The sequence below is a fragment of the Macaca thibetana genome, chromosome 18 (assembly GCF_024542745.1).
Source record: "Macaca thibetana thibetana isolate TM-01 chromosome 18, ASM2454274v1, whole genome shotgun sequence".
Lineage (NCBI taxonomy): Eukaryota > Metazoa > Chordata > Mammalia > Primates > Cercopithecidae > Macaca > Macaca thibetana.
Window position 1 is genome coordinate 46,587,945 of NC_065595.1, and position 27,586 is coordinate 46,615,530.

Genomic DNA, 27,586 nt, shown 5'->3' on the forward strand with positions numbered 1-27,586 from the left:
CTCTACCATTTCAAGAACCGGAGGTTTGCAGGTGTATGTATAATACAAACTGAATAGTTAGAAACCCTTTTTATTGAATACCTTAGAAAGGAAACATTGTTGTAATTAGAGAGGAAGGATACTTGGGACTGAGAAAAGAAGACATGGTCAGATTCCCCATGTTTTAAAATTATTTTCTGTTTTTTTTTCTCTTAATTTGAACTATTTTATGGCTTAGTTAAGGAGATAAACTTACATACTTACGAAACATAGTCTGAAAAAATAGAGCAAAACAACAATTTCTTATTAAATTTTTTTGATTAATTAACTTCCTTCAATTTTTCTAACTTTGTTACTTCAGATCCAAGTTGGAAAGGTAATTTATTTCTGAAGACTCTGATACTAAAAAGGAAAATGTAAGAAAACTTTAGTATTATACATTATTGAATTTACAAGATGAGTTTTGCAAATTAGTTTGCTTGTGGTTGCTTTTAAAATTTCAGATTTTTTGATAACTTGTATGTTTACCTTAACTGCATTGTGTTAAGGTGAAGGCTAGTGATACTCAGGAATGACCAGTATTTGGCCTTATAGTTGTAGGACTTTTTAAAGTACCATTTTTTTTCTTCAGAAAGGCAGGACATTGGCAAGTAGACAAGTATATTTGTCCATGAGATTTTCAGTAAGGTATTCCCAAAGAGTTTGCCTGTCATTTTTTTTTATAACCTACAGATGGAAGATAGGAAACCATGCCCTTTATAGAACTTGATCATTGAGCTTTTTACAGGTGGATAAGTTTGTCACTGGATCACTAATGTTGTGCTGTTATTGCTCCAGAGGCTGATTTTATTGGTCAGTCCATCAAAAGATGCTGTGGTTAAATTACTTTTATATGGAAGTATTACTATACTTTTTGGATGGTAGAGGTCATTTCTACTTCTAATTTATGGAAATAATTTAATCTATTATTTTCTGTATTACCGATGAATTCCAGTCCTACTGGACTTAGACTGTAATACTTCCACTGAAAACACTATCAATGTTCCCCAATACACAAATGAATTAAGGCCTTCAGAAGTGGTAAGTTATGAAAAATTTACCTTGTGCCACAATTCCCCCACTCCACAACCATAGATAATTCTGAAATGGCCTCATTGTCTGGGGTGACACTGAAATTCTTTGTCTCACTGCCGAGGAAATCAAGAACATGGACATACCAAGGGTGAGGTTAGAGCAGAAATTTAATAGGCAAAAGAAAGAGAACAGCTCTCTGCTGCAGAGAGGAGTCCCAGGAAAAGGGTTGCCGTTCTTCAGGGAAATGCAAGGGTTTTTATAAGCAAGTTAGTGGGGAGGGAGTATTTCATCTACATAGGGCGTAAAAAATCCTATTAGGACTAGGTTTGTCATTTGCATAGGGTGTGACTCTCTGGCAGTCCTCACCCCAACCTTTTTGGCAGGTCCTTAGCCTAAGTTAGTCCATGTTGCTTATCTTTTCCCCCACTGTGCATGTGCTAAGTGGGAGGCAGGTAGGCAAAATTTTAAAAATTAGTTGTGCATGGTAGAGTGTACCTGTAGTCCCAGCTAGTCAAGGAGGCTGAGGCAGGAGGCTTGCTTGAGCCCATGACTTTGAGGTTGCAGGGAACTATTACTATGCTACTCCACTCCAGCTTAGGTGATGTGCCTGGCCATGGTTGATGTGACTGGCCCAAGGTAGTTCTTTCTATTGGTGCAGCTGCAGGCACCAGCTTCATGCAAGCTTCTAGCTGCCTTATCCAAAAAAGGATGTGGAAAGGAATGTGCTCACTAGGGCCCACAGTGCTTACTGGGACCCACTGTATGCATGTGAAACTTGCTAATTACACAGGAGGCTCCCTCTTTGTGCTGGAACTTGCTTCCTTATCTATGTCTGCAGCCTGATCTTCCAGGCTGCTCTTTTAGAGCAGAAATTCTGCTGAGGACTCTTTGCTCTATTTGCCTGGCTAGTTTCTTCCTTCCTTCTCTCTGAATTCAAGGTAAAAGATAATAATAGTAACAAATCTTTCCCATGACTCACGTTGAAGATAGTTTAACAAGCACTGATTTTTTCTGTGATGACATTTTGGTACGTTGGGTTTCTTGAAATTTTTGTTTGTTTGTTTGCTTTCCCTGGGCCCTTAGCATTTGTCTTGTCTGTTGGATAAGCCACTCATCGTCCATTAAATTTACAGAAATAGACCAGTATTTAGGAAATCCATGTTTGACTTCCAGCATTTTACTTTGCCCTGTGCTGTGTAACAATGACAATTCATTTCGTCTCTTTATAGCAGTCAACCAATTTATCAAAAAGTTATTGGAAAATCTGTTTTAACCATTTGCTAAAATAATGGTAGTAAAACCACAGTGAAAAGTATAACATTATATAAGCATAAGAAAACAAGTCTAGATTCATAGAAAACAACATTTGTAAGAAATATATTACCCATAATTATTTACTTGATAAATAATGTTAGGTCATTAGTTTATAAAGTTCAATATGGCCATTTTCTAGTTCATCCTTTGCATGTTCATTTCTGTTGTGAGCTATATATTTAATATGTGAATTGTCAGATGGAAGTTGTGATTTTTTTAGTGCTTAGTTAAGATGGATCAAGGCTAATATCCATTCTTTAAAGTTTGCATCTTATCACTATCAAGGGACAGTGTTTCTGTGTTCATAAACAAATTCTAAGGAAATACTCTTTGTCTTTCTGAAATATAAAAATGTTTTTAAGAATACATTTTCAAGTGAAATATTGTTATCACCAATATTCTAGAAAATGTTCTGTACCTCTGTATATTCAAAATCCAGTTTCCATCTGGAAACAGAGTAGTCACATTGGAAAACTGGGTCTAAGACATTTATGACGTTTATGAACGATTATAGCATTTTACATAGTTAATTGTAATATAGTAGAATAGTGTTTTTAGTATCTGAATCAAAATATTTTTAAATTTCTGTTCCTTCTAGGTTTTATTTGCAACTGCTATTACATATTGCAAGAAAGATATTAGGACTTCGATAAATGGGCTGCCTTGAGGGACCTGTCCCTGAGTGTTATCACCATTTATGAATATCTATTTAAAGTTGATTTAACATTTCAAACATTCATTCCCAGCAAATGAGAACAGGCCTTTCATTAGGGTAAGGGTCATAGAGGTACTTAGCATAGGTCTCAAGTTAGAAGAGGATTGGTGCATAGGCTTTCAATGCTATCTCTGAATTAGGTTAAATAAGGATGCACACAGAATCAAATGGCAGTATTTCATCACAAAAGTTTAATTATGAAATGTAATTATTCAAATATATCATAATTTAAGAATTTTCCAAGGACAGGACACTTTTAATTTTTTTTTTTTTTTAAGAGGCATTGTCTCACTCTGACACACAGGCTGGTGTGCAGTAGCATAATAATAGCTCCCTGCAACATCAAAGTCATGGGCTCAAGTGAGCCTCCTTCTTCAGCCTTCTTGACTAGCTAAGACTACAGACACACATTACCATGTACAACTAATTTTTAAAATTTTACATAGTGATAGGATCTATGTTGGCTGGGTTGTCACGAACTCCTAGCCTCAAGTGATCCTCCAGCCTCAGCGTGTCAAATTGTTGGGATTACAGGTGTGAGTCACCACACTGAGAACTGCAGTAATGAAGGTTGTCTAGGATATTTTCTTTTTTGCTAGCTTTATTGAGGCATGCTTGGTAAATGAAAATTGTAGCCAGGTGCAGTTGCTCGTGCCTGTAGTCCCAGAGCTGTGGGACACCAAGATGGGATGATTGCTGGAGGCCAGGAGTTGAAGAGTAGACTGGGCAACATGATGAGACCCTGTCTCCACCAAAAAAAAAAAAAAAAAAAAGCTGGGTGTAGTGGTCCGCACCTGTAGTCCTAGCTAATTGGGAGGCTAAGGCAGGAGGATCCATCACTTGAACCCAGGACTTTGAGGCTATAGTGAGCTGTGATTTCAGCACTCCAATCCAGCCTGGGCAATAGAAAGAGATCCTGTCTCAAAAAATAGATTGTATATATGTTAGGTGTACAACATGTTTTCATATACATCTACATTATGAAATTATTACTGCAATCAAGCTAATTACAATCAAGCTAATTAGCATATCCATCACCACATATAGTAACCATTTGTGGGTACATGTGGTAACACTTGTGATTTGCTCTATTAATGAATTTTAATTATACAATACAGAATTATCTGCAGTCACTATGCTATACATTTGATCTCTAGAACTTATTCATACTACATAACTGAAACTTTGTACCCTTTGACCAACATCTCCTCATTTTCCTCACCCTCCAGCCACTGGAACCACCAATATATTCTACTCTCAGCTTCTATGAGTTTGACTTTTTCAATTTCCACATACAGGTGAGATTATGCTTGTCTTTCTATGTCAGGTTTATTTCACTTACCATAATATTCCCCAGGTTCATACATGTTGTTGAGAATGACAGGATTTCCTCTTTTTTCAGTGCTGAATATTATTTCATTATATGTGTGTAATAACATGAAATATATATGTATATATACACATATAAAATTAAATATTGATACATTTTATGTCATATTTTCTTTATTCATTCATCAGTGGACACTTATATTGTCCCCATATCTTATTATTATTTTTTTTTGAGACAGTCTTGCTCTGTTGCCCAGGCTAGAGGGCAGTGGCACAATCTTGGCTCACTTCAAACTCTGCCTCCCGGGTTCAAGTGATTCTCCTGTCTCATCCTCCCAAGTAGCTGGGATTACAGGTACCTGCCACCACACCTGGCCAATTTTCATAATTTTAGCAGAGATGGGATTTCACCATGTTGGCCAGGCTGGTCTCGAACTCCTGACCTCTGGTGATCCACCTGTCTCAGCCTCCCGAAGCGCTGGGATTACAGGTGTGAGCCACTGTACCTGGCCTAGTTGTCCCCATATCCTGGCTATTGTGAATAAGGCTGCAATGAACAGAGGAGTGCAGATATCTCTTGGAGATAATGATTTCATTTCCTTTGGATGTGTTCCCAGAAATGGAATTGCTGGATCACTTGGCAGTTCTATTTTCAATTTCTAGGGGAACCACCATATTGTTTTCTCTAATGGATGGGTTGATTTACATTTTCACCAGTAGTATACAAGACTTCCCTTTTCTTCACATCCTTGCCAATACTTTTTATCTTTGACTTTTTTATAACAGTGATCCTAACAGGTGTGAGGTGATATCACATTGTGGTTTTGAATTTTATTTCTCTGATGGCTAATGATGTTCGACATTTTTTCATATACCTGTTAGCCATTTGTAGGTCTTCTTTTGGGAAATGCCCATTCATGTCTTTTGCCTATGTCTTCATCTGTTTGGGCTGCTATAATGAAATAATCTAGACTGGATAATTGAAAAGTAATAGAAACTTATTACCCATAGTTATGGAACCTAGGAAGCCCAAAAGCAAGGTACCAGTATATTTAGCGCCTGATAAGGAACCGTTCCATGTAGATGGTGACTTCTTTCTTGGTGGAAGGGCCAAAGAGACAAGCAGGCCCCCTTAGACCTCTTCTATAAGGGCACTAATCCCATCTATGAGAGTGTAGCCTCCCAAAGGCCTCACATCCCAACACTATTGCACTGGGGATTAAGTTTCAATGAAAAAGTTTAAGAAGACACAGACGTTTAAACATAGCAGCCCATTTTTAAATCAAGTTATTTGTTGTATTGCTATTAAATTTTTTGAGTTCTTTATATATTTTGGATGTTGACCCTTTATTATGTATGGTTTGCAAATAATTCCTTCCATTCCATGGGTTGTCTATTCATTGTTTACTGTAAGGAAGATTTTTAGTTTATATAATCCTATATATATAAATATATATATACACACACACTTCTACATATATACACGTATATATATACGTGTATATGTATGTATCTATATACACATACACATACATTTAAGTCTTTAATCCCTTTTGAGTTTATTTTTGTATAAGGTGTGATACAAAGGCCAATTTATTTATTCCACATTTGGATATCCAGTTTCCAAATACCATTTGTAAAAGAGATTATCCCTTCTCTTTGTGTGTTCTTGGTGTATTTGTTAGAGATTATTCTTTCTTTTTTATAGCTTTCATTGTATAGATCTTTGTATAGATTTTTTATCATCTTGGCTGAATTATGTTTCTATTTTATTTTATTTTTGATGCTATTTTAAATGATGTTGTCTTCTTACTCTTTTTTATATAGTTCATTGTTATGTATAAACATACAGCTGATTTTGTATCTTGATTTTTTTATCCTGCAACTTTACCGGATTTGTGTATTAGTTCTAACATTGTTTTGGTGGGGTCTTTAGTAGGATTTTCTGCCTATTAGATCATTTCAATTGTAAACAAAGAAAATTTTATTTATTTTTTCAAGTTTAGATGGCTTATCTTTTTCTAACCTTTTATTACTATGACTAGGACTTCTAGTACCATGTTGAATAAAAGTGACAAGAGTGGGCATCCTTGTCTTATTCTTGATTTTAAAAGAAAAGTTTTCATTTTCTCACCACTGAGTATGACATTAGATGTGGGCTTATTGCATATGGCTTTTATTATATTGACGTACATTTCTTCTATACATATTTGTTAAGAGTTTTAATCATGAATAGATGTTGAATTTTGTCACATTCTTTTTCTGAATCTATTGAGATGATTATATTATTTTTTATCCTTCAATCTGCTAATGTGGTGAATCTCATTTATTGATTTGTGTATGTTGAAATGTCCTTGCATCCTAGGGATAAAACCCACTTGACTATAGGGTATAATCCTTTTAATGTGCTTTTAAATTTTGTTTGCTAGTTTTTGTTGAGTTTTTCATCTATGTTCATCAGAGAAATTTGCTGTAAACTTTTTTTGTAGCGTCCTTATCTGGCTTTGGTGTCACGGTAATGCTGGCATGAACTTGGAAGTGTTCCCTCCTAACCAGTAATTTCTTTTTTGGGGGGCAGGGGGTGGGAATGGAAGGAGTTTGAGAAGGGTTATTGTTAATTCTTCTTGGAATGTTTGGTAGAATTTACCAGTGAAGCCTTCAGGTCCTGGGACTTTCTTTATTGGGAGGTTTTTGATTACTGATTTGATCCCCTACTCACTATTGATCTGTTCATATGTCCTGCTTTTTATGATTCAGTCTTGGTGTGCTACACATTACTAGGAATTTATGCATTTCTTTTGTGTTATCAGATTTGTTGGCATATATAATTGTTCATAGTAGTTTCTTATGATTCTTTGTATTTCTCTGATATCATTTACAATATCTCTTCATTTACTTATAATTTTATTTATTTGATTCCTCTCTATTCCTTGGTCTAGGTAAAGTTTTGTGAATTTTGTATATCTTTTCAAAAAACAAATAACTTGGTTTCATTGATCTTTTTTGTGTTTCTAGTCTCTGCCTTATTTATTTCTGTTCTGATCCTTATTATTTCCTTCTATCTGTTAACTTGGACTGTAATTTGTTCTTCCTTTTCTAGTTCTTTGAGGTATAAAGCTAGGTTATTTGAGATCTTTTTCTCCTCTTTTAAAAATTAATTAATATTATTATTGTTTTTAGAAAGAGGAAACAGTCTTTCCCTCTGTCACTCATGCTGGAATGCAGCAGCATGATCATAGCTCACCGCAGTCTGGAACTCCTAGGTTCAAGCTATCCTCCCACCTCAGCCTCCTGAGTAGCCAGGACTACAGGTGCATGCCACCATGCCTGACAAAATTTTTTTTTTTTTTTTTACTTTTTATAATTTTTTTTTTACAGGCAGAATCTCGCTATGTTACCCAGTCTTGTTTCAAATTCCTAGCCTCAAATGATCCTTCCTCTTCAGCTACCGAAGTAGCTGGGATTACAGGCATGAGCCACCACACCTGACTCTTTTTCCTTAATGTGACATTTATTGCTATACACTTCCCTGTTTGAACTGCTTTTGCTGTATTCTATAAGTTCTGATATGTTTGTTTCCAGTTTGTTGTGCTTAAGATATTTCTGGATTTCCCGTTTGATTTTTTCTTTGCTCAGGAGTGAGTTTTTTATTTTCACATATTTGTAATTTTTTTCTATTTTTCTTCTATTATTGATTTCTAGTTTCATACCAGTGTGCTCTGTAAGGATATTTCATATGATTTCAGTTTTTAAAAATTTGTTAGGACTTGTTTTGTGGCCTAACATATGATCTATCATGAAGATTCTTCCCGGTTCACGTGAGTAGTATATGTCTTCTGCTGCTGTTGGATGGTAAGTTTTGTATATGTTCATTAGGTTCATTCAGTTTCTATTGTTGTTCAAGTCTGCTATTTCCTTATTCATTTTCTGTCTGGACTATCTTTTACTATTGAAAGCGATATATTGAAGTTCTCTGCTGTTAACATGTTGCTGTTTGTTTATCCTTTCAGTTCTATTAACATTGGCTTTATATATTTAGGTGCTCTGTTTTGGGGTACATATATATTTACCGTTGTTATATCTTCTTGATGAATTGACTTCTTTATCATTATATAATGACCTTCATTGCCTCTTGTGACAATTGTTAACAAGCACTCTATTATGTTTGATGTAAATATAACCATCCCTGATCCCTTTTGGTTACCATTTGCATGGAATATATTTTTCTATCCTTTCACTTTCAGCCTATGTGTCCACGTATAGCTAATGTGATACTTTTGTAGGCAACATGTAGTTAGTTCTTGTTTTTCTTTTTGAAATTCATTCAGCCACTCTGACTTTTGATTGGAGAATTTGATCCATTTATGTTTAAAGTAACTATTGATAGATAAGGAGTTACTATTGCCATTTTACTAATTGCTGCATGAATATTTTTCAATTTCTTCCTTTCTTGGTCTCTTCCTTTGTGATTTGATGATGTTTGTGTAGTTGTATGTTTTAATTACTTTTTCTTCATCTTTTGCATATCTACTTACAGATTTTTTTTATTTGTGGTTACCATAGGACTTACATAAACTACCTTATAGTTATAACAAACTATTTTAAGCTATTAACAACTTAACTTCAACTGCCTCAAATACTTGGTGCCTGGAGTGTAATGGTGGGCCTGTTGCTAGGGCCCAAAGTGAAGGTGAAGTTGAGTGCTTACTTCATTCTCCTTCAACCATGTGGAGAACTTCTTTCTCTAAGTTGTGCTGCATGAGTTTGAGGGAGAGTTGACAAACATAATGTGAAACCGTCTTTTCTGCCTTCTTCGTTGAGTCTTTTCTTATTTCTGTGCTCCACTCAGGTGCTGTAATCACTTACTTGGATTCCTTAGTTGTTGTGAAGGTATTTTTGTGCATGGATGGTTATTCAAGTTCATGTTTCTGTGAGGGAACAAATGCTAGAAACTTCTATTTCACCATCTTGGTGACTCCTGAGAATTCCAGGACTCTTAATTTCAAGTAGGCCTGGGAGAAAAGATTCTGAATAGGGTAAAAGTTGTTTTTTTTTTTTTTTCCTCTTCACCTGCATTGCAGGAGAAATATTTTTTCAGAAATGAGTATGAGATGTGAAAAGCCTGCTTGGAGGATCTTTCTTCTCTGTGCATAGGAGGACTCTGTAGTCTGTGGGTCCCAGTGAATATGAGGTGGGGAAGAAAAGATTCAAGGGAAGTGGAATGCCATGGCAGGTGTCCCTATAACGTGAATTCTAAACACCAAGAAAATTATTCCCAAATAAGTGCTTTTATCTTTTGTAATATATAGTGACATGGCAAGTACTATGTTAGAGCCACAGCAGAAAGAATAATATGATACAATATTTGCTTAAAAATATTTTCTAAGATACAAAGTGGGCTTTGTGTTATTTCATGCATACATGTATACATGAGCACAAACCTATTTTTGACCGTTACATGTAGTATTTTTCAGAGGAAAGCTATAAAACTAATGTGATATGATTATTAATAATTTCAAGAAAATTTGATTTGGGGTTAAATGCTGCTAGACAAGTCATAGGATTGATTCAGGTCAATGATAAATCTATCCAGAAGGGATTTCTACACAAGTGCTTCATTGGCATGGGGAAAAGAGAAACTTTCAGAAAGTATCAGGGCTGTGGAAGCCAATCAAGTCTCTCTCCAACTCCATCACTTACCTATCTATCTTTCGATGAAATGTTTCTCTTTTATAAAGTAGATAAATGGTTTAATAGAAATCTAGAAAAACCAATGGAGCCTTTGCCTGAAATCCTATTTGATAATAAATTTACTGGTCAGACCCATTAGTTCTAATGGACTATAACTCGATGTGATTTAAAATATAAAACATAAGGATGAAGCATGCATTATAGACTTTTTTTTTCTTCTGAATTAGTATAAAGTATTTCTTCAGGGAGCCAGAAAATAATGATCTCTAATGAAATAAATCAGCTAAAAGTATTTATTCCCTCTGTAAAAACAGAAAAATAGAATTTAAATTCATATATGCTATATGCGTTTATAGAAAAAGAGAAAATGAATGAGAATGTAAATTGTATATACATTCTTATTAAATAATATAAAATTTTTCACAAAATAGTTTAGAATTGTTCTGATCATTATCCTCACGCAATAACTGCATAGTCTGAAGCAGTATTTTTTGAAGTCTGGATATCTTAGTCTGTCAATATTATATTTAAAAATAAGAGTTCTGCATTTCAACCCCTAGGAGTATTGAATTTTAATGACCTGAATGTGGATTATCAATGGCAGATTTTAATTGTAAGCTTGTTTCTCCTCTTCAGTATTCTTATCACTTCTTTTCCCTTAAAGTCAATAGGATTAGGCTATGTGGTACAAACTGATTTTAATATTAAATTAAGAGAAAATGAGATTTACAATTTTCGATCTCAGTATATGGGGTTTCCTCAAGTCTATGCTCCTATAGCATGGATAAGCAAAAGTTGACTCCATCACCACCAAGAGAACTAGCACCTGTTTACACTCAATTATACATTTGTTACACATTTTCCCTCATTTTTACTAATTTAAAATACATCAGTGTTTGTAAGGGCTATAGATGCACCTCAGAAATCATCTGTGGCATTTATGTCTTATTTGCAACTCATTTATTCCTATTGCTTTTCTTATATTTCATGTAACATGTTAGTGCTATGGTGGAAAACTGAAGCCCTGCATCAGACTTCTTAGTAGCACTGTCTGAGTCACTGTCAGGTTTTATTTAAAGATATTCAACTATCTATCAGTTTCGCTTAAGGAGTTATTTGCTTTGATGGGAGAACTTGGTTTTTGAAAAGTTAATATTTATAAAATTACTGTAATGGTAGTATAGATTTCTAACTTGATTCTAGATCTTGGTTCTGAAAACAAAGCTCTATATAGGCCACAGAAAAGGCTCGCTCAGTGTGAGCTATTATGGACATATATTATTAAAAATCGACATAAAATAAATGAAACATGTGGCCTAAATGCATTTCCAGGTGTGTCATTTTCTGTGGAAGGGATGATTCACTGCAGTAAATATATACATGAGTTCTGTTTGAATTTATTTTTTATTCTCACCTAAAATATTTTGAAAAGCAACAATGAAGAAATGTTCATTGTGCAAAATCCAAAGTTTATTGCTCCTACTTGGGGCTAAATTACAAAAAAATGTATATAAAATTGGATACAAATTTGATTGTGCTAGCAGTAACTTTAAAAACAATGTTGGCAATGTTTCATAATAAGGAAAATTCATTAGGATATCTGTACACTGTGATTATTTTACCTAAAAGAAATGCAAAAATATAAACAGATGCTCATCGAGATGTGGTTGATTTTTATCTCCACATGGCCTTACTGGCTCTTATTAAAAGTCATCTAATCAAGTTTGATAGATATTTCTTGAAATGATGCATGGTATGCAATGCATGCTTTCATTGTGCTTCCTGCCATTATGGAATAACGTGTCTTATTTGGAAATACAATGATCATTTCTGTTAAATCATGCTCAGTCAGCTTATATAATAACACCTATATTTTGTGAATCATTTCAGATTTCAGAGAGCTATGCCTTCCTACCAAGAGAAGCGGTGACACGATTTCTAATGAGCTGCTCAGAGTGCCAGAAAAGAATGCATTTAAACCCAGATGGAACAGATCATAAAGGTAGTTGCAGTGTCAAATAGTGAGATTTAAAGCAATTTTATTCATAATGGCAATTTATATCTCACATTTTTATAAAAACGTGGTAGACTGAAACAGTTCAACAAGTCAGATCATCTCATTTATTCAAGTAGGAGGCAGTGAATTTTGAATATCCACTTACAAAGTAATTCAGTGCCCATTGTTAGAAGAAAGACAGTTTCAGCTGTGGCAAATAACATTTTTCCCTGTAATAATGTTTTAATTTTCACTTATTATATGTATTTCATGGTATTTTAGATATATTCAGCAAGGAAATTGGTTTCTATCAATGTCTTTTGAAGTCTACCGATTCCTTATTTCTAAAAATTATGAATAATGTGGAGTTTCTTTACTAAAAAGTTTTATATAAAAATTATGATTTGGCTTTAGTTCTCATTAAAATTATAGAAAATTATTTAGCTAAATACGACTTTCTCTCAGAGATTCTATCAGTCTCAGAGATACATTTTTGCTGGCTCATTCCTATGTCTTGAAGGTTAAATGGAATGGCCAAAAGCAAAAAATTGAGCAAATTTCCTTCGGCATTCAAAAAATACATATAGAAAGTAAAGCAGAGAAGAAAAACACAAATAATTGTGTTAGTCACCACATTAGGTTTATTTATTGTTACTCAGGATGTTTAAAAGTTCCCTTGCACTTAGAAATAATTAATTAGTACTATTAAACAGTGTCAATACACCTTTGTAGAACCTTACTAGTTATTTTTTCTACCATCCAACTATAATAATACCATGCTTTAAGACACTTGGTATCTAAAATCCTGTTTCAATTTGGAGAAATAGATCATTTTCAAATTACAGGTAGAATGCAGTGTCACTTTCATTACCCATTAAAAATGTTTTATTACAGATAACGGAAAACCTCCCACTTTGGTGACCAGCATGATTGACTACAACATGCCAATTACCATGGCCTACATGAAGCACATGAAACTGCAGCTGCTAAACTCACAGCAAGATGAGGTAAAATAAAAACATCTACATTTGCATCACTTACAAATTGGAATGAAGCTTGATAACCACGACTATCATATTAAACATGATGGCATTTTGAAGATAGTAATTTATTTTTTAATGAATGAATCTTACCACGGTTGCACAGATGGAGAAAGCGAGCAGAAACTCCTAGTCCACAATACAGAGCCCCTGTCTTAACACCACTGTCTTAGTGTTATGTGGGAATTTGTTTGTTCCCAAGAAAGCTACATTTTCCTTAGTAGACCATAATTGAGCTGGCCTTGGTAAAGTGCTACAAAGTTCAGAGGGGGTAAGTTCACAAAAAAAATCTGAAATAATTGCGATTCTAAGGAAATTTAAGTAGTAAGGCTATTTTGCATGGCAATCAGAAAAGCAGATTTAATGGGTATTTCAAGTATTATCATTTCTCCACCATTCAAACCTTATGTAAATTTTAAAGTGATTTTTTAGTTAACTGCTATTCTATATGTTATTTATTTACTTCTGTGCATTTCCTAGAGACAGTCTGTGGTCATTCTTAATTAGAAGTGTTTTGATGTTTTCAGTTATCCTATTTAAATTGTATGGTGAAAATTTAGCAACATGCTGCATGTATAGACACTAAAAACATATTTCTTAAATACTCTGTAGGATTCTAGTTAGCTAGCCATTTCGGTTGAAGCTATGTCAAAGCAGGGACTAAGTTATGTATGTATGGTTTATATTCTCCAAAATAAAGAACAATAGCAGATATACAGTAGGTGCTTAGTACATCCTTCTTGGCTAGTTAATACTCAATAGATGCATTTGGGTTATTTGTATTAGGAACAGGTCCAGGTCCTCAGGCTAATAAATGATCTCCTTGAAATTTCTCTAAAACAGGAAATGAGGTTAAATGTTTATTTGTCAAACACAGAATTACTTGCTAAGCTATGATTGCATTCTTTTAAAATTACTTTGTTGAACTTACTTTATTCATAAAACTCAAATCAAGTTTTTAGTTTTCCTCTGTATTTAAGCAGGTTTAACCTCAAAGCTCTATTTATAAAATTCTTTGATCTCAATAGTCGTTACTCAGGGTATGCTCCTTACAAAAATTCATATTAGTGCAGTGGCAATATTGGATTTTATATTGCCACATGGCTACATATAAATAATTGAATAAATAGTAATAAAATCATTGGGTTAAAGACATCAATGACAATTAAGAAAATACTAATATCCTTCCATCCCTGAGAACGATTAAAAAAACTATCTTCACAATTCATTATATAGTTGAAAAAAATTTTTAAATGTCTCATTAACTAGTTAGAGCTGTCAGATTATTTGTAGGAAGCTCATTTAGATGTTGATATGTTTATTTCTAGGCCAAAATGTAAGATTATTCACTTTCTGCCAACAATGCACCCACATATGCTGATCCCTTCTGGCTTCTAAAAAATCATAAGTATTTTACACAAAAGAAATAGATCCTTTAAAATTTATAATTGGATTAGAAAAATAACTCTTATCCTTATATTTTGAAAATACTAAATTGGATGTCATGCTGCCTTAAAATATTTAGATAAATGACTAGTTAGAATTATTTGCAAAATTTTTAGAACGTTGTGTTTATTGAAAAATGAAAAAGAGGTTAAGTAAAGGAAGTCACATTAAAATGGAATTTAAGTGAAATATTCCTGTCTGACAAATTATATTTAAATTTGAATAAGCATTAATCCAATAAGTTCAACCACTATTTATTCAGTACTTTCTATGTATTTGACCCTCCTGAAGAAAAACAGTGAATAAATTGAGAAAAATCTTTGTCTTTTGTGGAGGTAAACAGATAATAAAGAAAATAATGGCCATAGGTATATAAGAAGATGCTAAATGCTGTTAAGAGAAATAAAGAAGGCCAGACATGGGACTCCCTGTAGAACTAGAGAATCACAAGTTTAAAAGGCTTTATTAAAATGTGTTATTTGAGTAGAAGGGAAGGAAATGTGTGCATGTAGCAGAGGGATACAGTGAAAAGTTCCTGAGGCAGGTGCATATCTAGTAGCTGTAGGAACAGCAAGATAGTCAGCATGGTTGCAACAGAATGCTCAAGGAAGAGGAAAATAGGAGAGGAGTTTAAAGAGATAGTGGAAAGTCAAGTTATATAGAGTCTTACATTTTAAGAACTTTTAAATTTTACTCTGAGTAATATGGGGAGCCATATTTTTTTTTTGAGCAGAGAAGTCATGTGATCTGATCCATATTTTAACTTAATCATGTGGGCTGAGAATAGACTGAAGAGGAAAGAAAAAAAACTGGATGCACAGACACCAGTAGAAGGTTATTACAGAAATCAGTGTGGGTAAAGAGTTAACAAAGCTCTCTTCCTTCCTGCATGAGAAATTGGCCTTTGAATAACTTTTGGAGTTTGCTGTCCCGCAAAACTGCTAACATTGAAATGATAACTGTGTTACTAGGCAACATTGCTGTGGCAAAAATGATTCCAATTGTTAAACTGTATCAGAAGACAAATATCTGGTGAGAATCTTTTGATTTCCTTGAGTTGAATAATTTTTGTAATTGGCATGTCCTTTGTGGGGACCTTAAGGTATTAACTGTGCTGTGATAAGATATTTTGTCTCTTTTGGGGCATGGGGCTTCTCTGCCAAGTTTCCAACCTACCCAGTATGATTACTGTTTTCTTTTACCTGAGCTATATCACAGGAAGAGCTAAAGAAAATATGTCTAATTAACTATGTGAATTGCTACATGACCCCTTCAAGGGTTTCCATGGAAGTGAAACACCTGATGCTGCCCTGCTGGCATGAGTTTCCTTTGCTACATGCTTCTAGAAGAAGCTGATGCTAAGGGTTTTCAATGGTCATCTTATGAGTATACATTTTAGTTGGATTTAACAAAAGCTTCTGAAGAATGTTTCAGGAAAGAAGATAATAGTGGCTTGAATCAAAGACATAGTGGTTTAGGTAGTGGAAAGAGGAGAAATTATGATAGATTTTAAGTTTTACTGACAGATTCGATGAGAAGTGTGAAAGTCAAGAGTAGTAATGTCTCCAAGGTTTTTAATCTGAGCAAGTAGGGTAGAATTGGTATTAACTAGTGTAAGAAAAACTGGGGGTAGAAAACATTTGAGGTATGATATTGGAAGTTCAATTGTGAGCTCTTCATTAGAAATTCAAGTAGATTTAAGAGGTTTATTAGAGATTTAAGTAGATTTGTCAATTAGACAGTTGGCATGTGTGATTAAGAACAAAGAATTAAGCTAGACATAAGGCCAAGCATCATCCATGGGCAGATAGTGTGTGAAGCCATGTGCCTGAAGGTACTACCAAGGTAGTGAGTGTAGATTGAACAAACAAAGCCCAATAACGTTGATTTGGGAAATTCCAATGTTATAACATCTGGCAGATGAGGAGGAATCAACAGGGGATACTGAGGAAGAGCACCCAGGGTATTAGAAAAAGCAGGAGAGTTTGTGAACTAGAATAAAACTGGAAAAAAAGGTTTTTCAGTATGTCTACAGTAATGCATTATGTCAAAGCAAGTGAAAAGTCAATTATACTGAAGTTTGAAAATTAAATTTGTATTTAGCCTGGTGGAAGTCAATGGTGTTCTTGACAAGAGCAGTTTTTATGAGGTGCTCAGGATGACAGCAGCAAAATCACTGAAGAGTTTGCTATGAAGGGGAGCAGGGGAAAGAGGTAGGAGCCAGAGGGAGCATGGGAACAGGAGTTTTTAATTATTTTTTTTATAAAATCAAAGAAATTATAGCATATTACATGTTGATGGGATTCATGTAGCAGAGGAAAATAGTGATTTAGGAAAGAGGAAGGAGAATTGATGAAGCAATGTCCTTGGCATTAATAGGTAGGATTTCTTGTACAAAATTGGAGAAGTTGGCTTTAGAATGGAGCACAGACAGGAGGGATCAGATAGAGGTAGGCGAATGGAAATAGTCGTGGAGATTATGGAATTGTTCTTCTGTTTGCTCCTAATTCATCAGTTAACAAAAAAAAGCAAGAGTGAGGGTGTTTGAGGTGTTGAAAGTTTGAGGAGAGAATGTGAAAAGTAGACAGTGAGGAGTGAATTAACCAGGAAAATGGACCTCTCTTGAGTTTCAAGTGAGGTCATTTAAATAATTGTTCATCTCTATATCCAGCTATACAGGGGCATGGGTAGAACAGAATAAGGCAAAAAACAGAATAACTCATATTTTGGGTCTTGTCAAAATAATAGAAGTGGTATAGGAGGGTATGATTAAAATGACAAGCCTTGGAATTCTAGCCACATAAGAAGATGAGTGAGGTCATGAGAGAGGTGGGCCGAGAGCAGGGAGGTTAGTGCCAAAGGGTTAGAGGGTTAGAATCAAGGGGTGATAAATATCAGTGGGATAGAAATTTCATCAGAATACTAGAATACATGCAATACTAGAGCAAGTGATAGGGAAAATTTGAGATGTTGTAGAGAATGGGATGCTTGAAATCAAGATTTTGGAGGATGTGCAGTTGCTGGTAATGAAATGCATACAACATGATTATGAGAGCAAAATGACTGAAGAAAGGTAGAGGACAAGATCATTAGGGAAGAGTTCATGGAAGTGACAGGTCAGGATGTTTCCAGAGATACTGAAATAACCAGGGACCGAAGCATGTGTAGTTGTTTGTTTGTTTTTGTTTTTGTTTTTGTTTTTGTTTTTTTTGAGACAAAGTCTCACTCTGTTGCCCACGCTGGAGTGCAGTGGCACGATCTTGGCTCACTGCAACCTCTGCCTCCCGGGTTCAAGCGATTCTCCTGCCTCAGCCTCCTGAGTAGCTAGGATTACAGGTGCCCACCACCATGCCAGGCTAATTTTTATATTTTTAGTAGAGATGGGGTTTCACCATGTTGGCCAGGCTGGTCTCAAACTCCTGAACTTAGGTGATCCACCTGCCTCAGCCTCACAAAGTGCTGGGATTACAGGCGCGAGCCACCGTGCCCAACCTGAAATAATATTTTTAAACAGTTTGCTCAGACTGTCTTGTGAAAAATGTCGAAACATGTTCAAATGGCAAAATTCTATTAAATTACTCTTTTTATGTACCCATCAAAGAAGGAATTGATGTGGAAAGGAAAAATACACAGGAAAATTTAGGAAACTGGCCATAAATAATTTACTACTTAGAACCACTGACATGTTGTTCCACCTCCATTTTGCAGATGGGGCACCAAGGTTTTTAGCTGATAAAACTTACCCTAATGATTAAACTGGTAGAGAGAAGATTAGGTATTTGAACCTAGGTTTAAATAACTTTGGAGCCCAAAGTCTTCCTACTCTGCAACACATCCACTTAAAGTTAGTATTAACTGTTTGCTTTTTTAAGCAACAAATTAATGTAAATAGAATGCTATGTTGTAGCTCAAAGGGGAAAAAATTAGATGGTTTTCAGTTTTCTTTTGCTAGGTACCACCCCTAAAACTTAGTGACTTAATACAACAATGATTTATTAATACCCATTATTCTATGGGTTAAGCAGTTAGCCAAGAACCTCTGGGTGATTTATTTTGTTACTCCTGGCATAAGCTAGGATCATTTACTCAGTGACATTCAGCTGGTAGCTGGACCTGGCTGGATAGTCCAAGAAAACCTCACTTAAGTACCTGGCTCCTTGATGCATCTTTATGCTCCTTCACGTGACTTCTCACTGTCCCTGTGGCTGGCTTATGCTTCCTCACAGTGTGCTGGTCTCAGGGTAGTCAGACTTCTTATCTGACAGCTTTATTCTATGGCAGCTGGTTTCCAAGAGACAGGAAGTGGGAGCTCCCTGTTGTTCTGGGACTGACACAACATCACTTCTGCCACATTTCTACTGACCAAAGCAAATAACAAAATCAGCCTAGTTTCAAGGGGAGGAGCGAGAAATACGGTTCCTTGATCTGAGGAGTGGCGCCCATGTAAGGGGCAGTGGGGAGGGGAAGGGATCCATAGTAGCCATCTTTGGAAATTATCCACTGCATGGTCAATAACCATTAAAAAAACCTCAACCTCTTATATTAACCAAAATACAATTTTAGTGAATTAACTTGTTATTTGAGGCTTACCACATTTTGTAAAGATTTTACAAAATACTGTATCCAATATGAGATCATTTGACCTTCTTATGAATGATTGGTGAGGGTTTAAACTGGAGCAAACTTTCTGGGGGATCATTTGATGATAATTATTACACTTTTCAAATATATTTATATTACTTGACTAGAAATTCATCCTATGGAATGTGATATATGAAACAATTTATCTATTAAAATGTTTACTGTTTGCTAGTAGTGAATGACTGAATATATTTTCAAGATCTCACAACAAAGGATTGTCAGATACGCACTGCCCAAGATGGTAGTCATTAGTCACATGTGAATGTTTAAGTTTAACTGAACATCAATTAAAATTAACTAAAACTAAAAATTCAGGTCTTAAGTCACACTTACCACATTTCAAATGTTCAATAGCCACATACAACTAGTATTTACCTTATTGAATAGAGAATATTATAGAGCAATTCCATCATTGCACAATGTTTTCTTGAACAGCACTGGACTGGGCTGATAGCCAACATTAAATAGCTCATTGAACTACATGTAGCAGGACACCACCCCAAAGATGCTAATTCTAGGTCTGATATGTGGGACCAGGGGATATGAATTTTTAACAGAATCTACACTCATGCACACTAAGGTTTGAGATGATGAATTTCATAGAGATGCTGATAATATAAGCTTTAATTTGATTTGAGCAGACGATAAGTTTTAAAAAATCAACAGAAAGAGAAGATTGGTGGGAGTGGTTTCTAAACAGTCTTAGGGGAAACTGTAAATGTTTGACTGAATAGCATACACATTTTTTGACAAACAATGGATAGGGCTACAAATTTATCAGCAGAGAAGTGACATGTTCAGAAATGGGAAGCTTAATTTGGCAATAGTTAATAGGCAGGACTGGTGTAGAGAAATTGGATGTGGATAAGTTAACTGAGAGACTATCATTACACAGTTTAGGAAATGGAAAAATACAATTTTGAACTAATCAGGCAGGACAATAGCAGGGAAAATCAGAAGGTACATGGTAGAGACCCTTTACAGGTAATATCTGGAACTTGGAAACTAAAATGAAATATGGAGCAGATTAGCGGTCTCCATTTCAAACAACTTCTGAAGATAGAAATAAAAGCTCAATAACAAAGCTTTTGAAAAGTAAATAAGTGCCATGTTTAAAAGGGAAAAGACTGAAAAGAAAATTATTTGTTACAGTTAAATTGTTCTAATATTAAAACATTAAGTTTCAAGGAGGCAGAATTATTATGGTCTCTGGTCATGACTTTCATTATCATGAGATTTTACTCATGTAAGAAATAAGCTCACACAGTATGATGTGGAGAGTTTTTTCTGATTGTCAAACAAAATAGAATTTCATAGAGAAAAGAAATTAGATGAATGGTCTAAAGATAATCATAAATAAAATACTTAATAACACATCAGTCAAGTTTTCTGATTGCTTAATCTTAGAAACTTTCAATAGTTTCTTCCTAGTATAATTAGTATTATCTCTATGTTGGTAAAAAAGCACAAGCTTATATTTCATATACCTCTGCTAGCTTTTATTAAAAACAATAATTTAATCAATTATTAATTAGAATAGAATATACAGAATGAATACATGCACTTATTCTCATTAAAGCTTTTTGCAAATGTGTAACAATTGGATTCTAATAAGGAATGTAATTGTGAAAATGAATTATATTTCATATGTAATAGTGGAAGAAAATATTTAAAATATTTTCAATCATTAAGCCACTTATGATGATAAATAATTTAACATGGTGTTTTTTTTAATTACAAAAATACATAAGTATACATTTGGTTACATAAACATTTTAATCTCTCATCTGAATTTATTAAAATGTATGCCGGCAAGAGTGTCAGCATACATTTTAGTGGTAGTAAAAAAATATATTGATTTTCCATAATATGCTGTGGCTGTTTTTACAATCATTTCATAGAACAGGGTCTGTGACCTGAATCTTTATATTTAGCTCTTCTTTAAACATAAATACACAACACATACATATCCTCATATATGTATACATTTTACATATTTATACGCCATATAAATGATATTTTACGAGCTTACTTATAGTTAGCTTTTTGTGACCTTTATAACAAATACTTATAAAGACTGTTTATGTGTTTATGTAAACACACAGCTACTTTAGTAACACATTTTGTTTGCCTTTACATTATATTGAAATGTGCTATATTTTGTTGTATATGTTCATATACTGTAATAAGTGTGCATAATATTATATTCTGTAGAATTTATTGTATATTCCATATAGTAATATTAAACAGTTTTATTGTGCTTATCATGTACCTGACATTGTTCTAGATACTTTAAATATAGTACATTCCCTCACTCCTCATATGACTCTGTGAGATTGGCACAATTTTTATTTCTATTGTATAGATAAAGAAACTGAGGCACAGTAAGGTAACTTGCTTAAGCTAGCATATCTAATAACTGGCAGAATATGGACCTGAATCTAGGAAGTCTGGCTTCTGAGAATATCCTCTAAAATACTATGACATCACAGAAAGTATATATAGTGTATGTAATAGATACCTGTATCATCTATCAATGTGTGTATATATGTATGTATTTGTATATGATCGACACTAGTAACAAGTCCACATTGTTATTACTGATAATGTCAGTCCACATTGAAGTCTCTTATGTTTGCATACACACACACGCAAACACACACACACTCACACACACACACTAGAATTTAGAATTGGAGTAAACGTAATGAATTGAGAGAGGGCATGTAACTAAGAGAAGTCTATGTGGCTGATTGTCCAGAGATCTAACACAGTGGCATTTCCTTACGGACTTAATGAAGAGCTAGTGCTACTCAGTGTGCCCAAGCATGACCCAGTCTTTGCTAAAGGAAAGACAACACAGCCAAAACCACTGAGCCTGACTTAAGAATCAGAATGCCAATTTATTAGTCTACCAGGATGGTCTTGTTCGTTAATAATAGAAACTTCTTTGCTAATGCCAAGATGTCATTTATGAAACCAAGGTAATTCTTCCTATTCAAAGATGCTGTTTCCTCGAGTCTGGATGACTTCATATGACTACTGGTTCTAGTATATAATAGCAGGGAAAATGATTTAACTTCTCTATGCCTCAATTTCTTCATCTATAAATTGTTTGCAAATTTGTAGCTAATTCATGGTTGTAATGAAACATAAATAACGTGTGCAACATAAATAGCACTACTACTGCTGATTATTACATTAGTGTTAAACATTCAGATCAAACATTTACAAATTAAAGTCAAAGCTAGAGATTTTGATTAAACATTTACATTTTGCACAGGTTTCCTGGGCCTTCCAGCCTTTATAAGTACACCATTTGTCCAAAAATCAGTTCTCCAAATGAAGTTTGCTTCAGTAAAATGACCGCAATAATATATCCTAGATTTGGTTTAACATTTGGAAAGATTTGATAAATTGGCCATTCAGCAAAGTGGCCTTTTGGTAATTCCATTTTATGAACTGACTTTTAATACATGTTTCATTCACAATTTTACCTAGAACTCCTTTTTGTGGTTGCCGTGCAATTTATATTTGCTTGCAAAGAAAGAAAGGGTGTACTAAGATTACCTTGCTCTCCATTACATGTGGACTTTGAACCTAATGTATAAGTTTGCTATATTAGAATCTATCATGTTTGCCAATGAAACATTTTTATAAAGCCCTTTCTGCATTCTAATATTTCTGCTTACAACATTTTTCGGTCATTTAGTTTTTAATCAAAACTTGTATTTCTCTTTATGTTACATTTTATGATTAACTCTTTTAGAAAGTATTTACTATAAAATCATTCTTTCTTTATTCAGGTTAATTCCTAAACTACACTGTCTCTAAGTATATATTTTTACCTTTAAAATATTGGCGTACATAAAGACATATTATTTCACAAGTCTTGAAATTCCTTGAAGGGAGAAATTATTCCATTGTTTGTTATTTTAAAAATCCATTAGTTTGTAACATACTTTTCTGAATTCTGTAAACATTTACTGGTTAAACTTCAATTGACCTTGTAGATAAAATGGTTATTATTTAAATGTATTATATTTTTAAATGCTTGATGATATTTTAAAACTATTTTCAGGATGAAAGTTCAATAGAAAGTGATGAATTTGACATGAGTGATTCAACACGGATGTCAGCTGTGAACTCTGATCTTAGCTCCAATCTTGAAGAAAGAATGCAAAGTCCCCAGAATCTTCATGGCCAGCAAGATGGTAAGCCTTTCAGTTTGACTAAATAAGCAAAACAACCCCCAAAAAACGAGTCAGAATGCATGGAAACAACTACCTCTTAATTCTTGTGTCAATTTTTAAAAATCTGCGTGTTTCTATGGGAACTTTTCTCTATTATTTAGGTTGTGTCATCCACTTCACTATTTTGTAATTCAAAACTTTGTTCAAAACCAAGGTGTTAGACTGATTTATAAGCAGATATTGGTTATAAAATTCAAGCTAATTCACGTTTTGCTCCTTGAACTTAAAGTATGTGTTATATCAATACAGTTTGGTTTCTGTGATAATATTTTCTAGCTTTGAAATCTTGGGCTGTCATCCTTCTGACTAAATCAAGCATTTAAATGTGATCAAAAGATTAACTTGGATGTTTTTCTTTTATGTAAAAGACAAGTTTCAACTAAGAATCACTAGATATTAAAGGAAATTTTACCAGAGCAGTAGTGCTGAGTAAGACAATATTTTGCTGTGATTTTGAACTACTTTATTCAGCTGTTAAGGAAAGAAAGCTCATGATCTCTTATTCCTGGGTTCATTAAAGATTTCGGAATCAGCCTGTTGTTCTTGATAGGAAGAAAGCTAGATACATAGAGAAAGTAGATGTCATGCTAACATTGTAGGCCTAAAATTTTTGGAGATCTTTCAAAACTACCTTTGTAGATTTTTCTCTTTGTAAATATAAAATTATGCATACAAGTAAATTTGACTTATTTCGGTAATTGTGGACAAAAAGAGAAATTGGCCAATTATATTCAAAATTTGTTTATTATTTCTATATTTAACAAGTTTATATGAACTTTTTGATTGAAGAATTTTGTACTTACATTTATAGATACTGAAAAAAACCTTTGCTTTCTCTGACAGTTGCTATTACAAACTGGTTGCAAAAGATTGCTATATTTCTAGCTGCTATTTGTGTTCTGTTTGTGTTGGTAAGGCATAAGAAATCCCTAGTTTGAAGCATAAAAAACGTCCAAGAACAGAGGGGCTTTTCTTTTTCTCATTTCAGATGAATCTTAAAAGATGGTGGTGTCCTTGTTAGCTTGAGTTATAAGAAAATGAGGAATGCATTGATTATCAGTGACTTTAAGATTGTATCTTACTTGCTATGTGCTAAAATAGCTATTGTAGTAGAAAAGCCATTTATTTGGAAATATTATACGAATGAAGTTTTTCTGATTTAGATATAAATTTTCTCTTTTCTTCTAAAACATGAGTAGGCATTCCTCAGATTTTGTATTTTTCAATGGCCGTTGTATAGCACCAAGATCATAGAATAACTGAAATATTCTTAGTAATGTGCATCACTCCATTAATTTGCTTATGCATTTAACTTAGGTATCTCCTAACCATCTTAGTCCCTAATTTTAAGGAATATAGATAATGTAGAGGATGTATAGAGAATGTAGAGGATGTCTATCATCATGGAAATTGTTTACTTGACTGAAACTGCAAGCTGCGGGTCTTTGGCTATGGCCAGCTGCTGTGATATAAATCTATATTGATTTTAATCAAATGCAGTGGAATAACTCCAAATATTATGTACTCTTAGGGAAAAGCACTTTCTCATGATATATTGATGAATGTTTCAAGGGTAATCACCTACCTAGTTGTTCCTTTTCTAACCTAGGCCTAACCCTTCCTTGCCTTACATATCAGATACTTTTTTCTTACATTTCCTGCTGAGTTTTCTCTTGCAATGATCCCTCCTCTTTCTCCTGCATTAGAGGTTTTCCTCACTCTGCTAGATTATTAGAATCTACATACAAACATAATTTGATAAATATCTTCTTTAAAATGCCTCCATTGATTTTGTCTTTTTCCGTTTGTGCTGCTATAACCATATACCTGAGACTGGATCATTTATAAAGAACAGAAATTTATCTCTCACAGTTCTGGAGTCCAAGATCTGGGAGTCCAAGATCTAGGTGCTAGTAGGTTCAGTGTCTGGAAGAGCTTGTTCTCCCATGATAGTGCATTATTGCTGAATCCTCCCAAGGGAAGGAACACCATATCCTCTCATGCTGGCAGGATCCAAAGAGGGTTAAACTCCTCTGTCAAGCCCTTTTATTTTATTTTATTTTATTTTATTATTTTATTTTTGAGATGGATTCTTGCTCTGTTGCCCAGGCTGGAGTGCAGTGGTGTGATCTTGGCTCACTGCAACCTCTGTCTCCCAGGTTCAAGCAATTCTCTTGCCTCTGCCTCCCGAGTAGCGGGGACTATAGGCACACACCACCATGCCCAGCTAATTTATTTTTTGTTTGTATTTTTAGTAGAGATGGGGTTTCACCATGTTGACCAGTCTGGTTTTGAACTCCTGACCTCAAGTGATCTGCCTGTCTCGGCCTCCCAGAGTGCTGGGATTACAGGCATGAGCCACTGTGGCTGGCCTCTCAAGCCATTTTGTAAGGGCACCTAATCCTATTCATGAGATGAGACTGACACATCCTAAAGGCCATACCTCTTAATACTGCTATGTTGGGGATTAAGTTTCAACATCAATTTTGGATGGGACAGAAACATTTAATCATATCATATCCCATTGCACCTCTTCATTCATTGCCCTATTTCTCTGCACCACCCCTGCAAAAGACTTTATAGTGAAACTCTGAAAGAGTTGTCCCATTATTTCCACCCTACCCTTTTTGGCTCATCTCAAGTAGGCTTTCATCCTTGCCACCGACTTCACTTGTTCTTGTGAACATCACCAGCAGGCTTCTTCTTGCTTAATTCATTGGTCAACCCTTAGTCCTCATCTCCTTCAACACTAATGTTTAAGGACAACACTCCCTATTTTTTTTTTTTTTCTGGTGTGATTTCTGTGTCATTCATCTCTGTGGGCTCCTTTTCCATGTTCTATTCCATAGATGCCAGAGTGAAGGCTTCAACTCTCTCTTCCTTATTCTCACTCCCTAGGACACCACATCTAATCATGTCGCTTTCCACACCATCTGTACCTAGATGAATCCCAAATTTATTTCTCCAAGCCCTGACATCTTTCCTGAGGTCAGGAATATCTCCCCTTACCTATTTCCTAATTGTTAACATTCTTCAGAGGATTTATCACTGTATGAAACTGCATTATTTTTCTCACTTATTAGCTGTTTCTGTTCTAGAATGAAAATACCATATCAAGTAATGAGTCTTCACTTGCTTACAGATTTCCTTTCATTGGCTTCATTTGAGATAGTTCTTATATGCTGTATCATTTAAATGATTAAAATATAACTTTTCAGAATGATTATATTTTGTAACATAAGTTTTACATATTTATCTTCTTCTGTCCTTCCTTCTGACAATGGTACTCTCCTAAGTAATCCATATTGACAACCTTCTGTAAAATTTCTTTTTTTCCTGTTTACAAATACACAACCATATACATACTCAGAAAATTTTGTCATCAAATACCTAGAATTATGTCATTTATGCTCTTCTGTATCTTGATTTATTTGTCTAACATTACCTTTCTTTTAGAGCCTCCTATATTAGGGGTGAGTGTGTGTGTTTGTGTGTGTGTGCGTATCACAGTGAGAAAAAAAAAAGGCATGGGACCTACCTCATATAACACATAATTTTAAGGAATATGTATCAAATTCAGTGTTGCCACTATTGACACACAACTCTTTGTTGGAGAGGGATGTCCTCTGCATTGCATAATGTTTAGCAGATTGCTGGCCTCTACCTGCTGCATGTTCGTAGTTCCCCTTCTCCCAACTGTGACAAATAAAAATGTCTTCCGATGTTGCAAATATCCCTTGTGGGACAAAATTACTCTAAGTTGAAAACAAATGGTATAGGTAGAGAATAAGGGTCTGTGCAAGAATCCAGTATGATGGGGATTGAGGAGACACAGTGGAGAGAAATGTTGAGAAGTAGGGGCTGAAGAAAAGTCTAGGAATCAGTATCCAGTGGACTTTCTGCAATCTCAGAATAGTTCTTTAGTTACACTGTCCAAAATGATAGTCACTCTCCACATTGTGGCTATTGAGTACTTGAAATATGGCTAGTGTGACTGAGAAGCTATTGTAATTTAATTTTAATTCAAATTTAAATAGCTACACGTGGCTGGTGGCTACTGTGTCAGACAGTGTAGATATAGATCATTATTTTATTTTGACTGGCAGTT

At 34.5% G+C, this 27,586-nt stretch overlaps 1 protein-coding gene across 9 annotated transcripts in view; it reads left to right on the forward strand.

Annotated features, from left to right (window-relative positions):
• The window catches only part of NOL4 (nucleolar protein 4), a 387,024-nt gene that overhangs the window by 99,039 nt on the left and 260,399 nt on the right, over positions 1-27,586 (forward strand). For all 9 annotated transcript variants that reach the window (XM_050767257.1, XM_050767246.1, XM_050767248.1 and 6 more), the window contains 3 exons: positions 11,993-12,104; positions 12,993-13,105; positions 23,307-23,439. In XM_050767257.1, the coding sequence (XP_050623214.1) occupies positions 11,993-12,104; positions 12,993-13,105; positions 23,307-23,439 (358 nt within the window). The remainder of the gene's footprint in view (positions 1-11,992; positions 12,105-12,992; positions 13,106-23,306; positions 23,440-27,586) is intronic.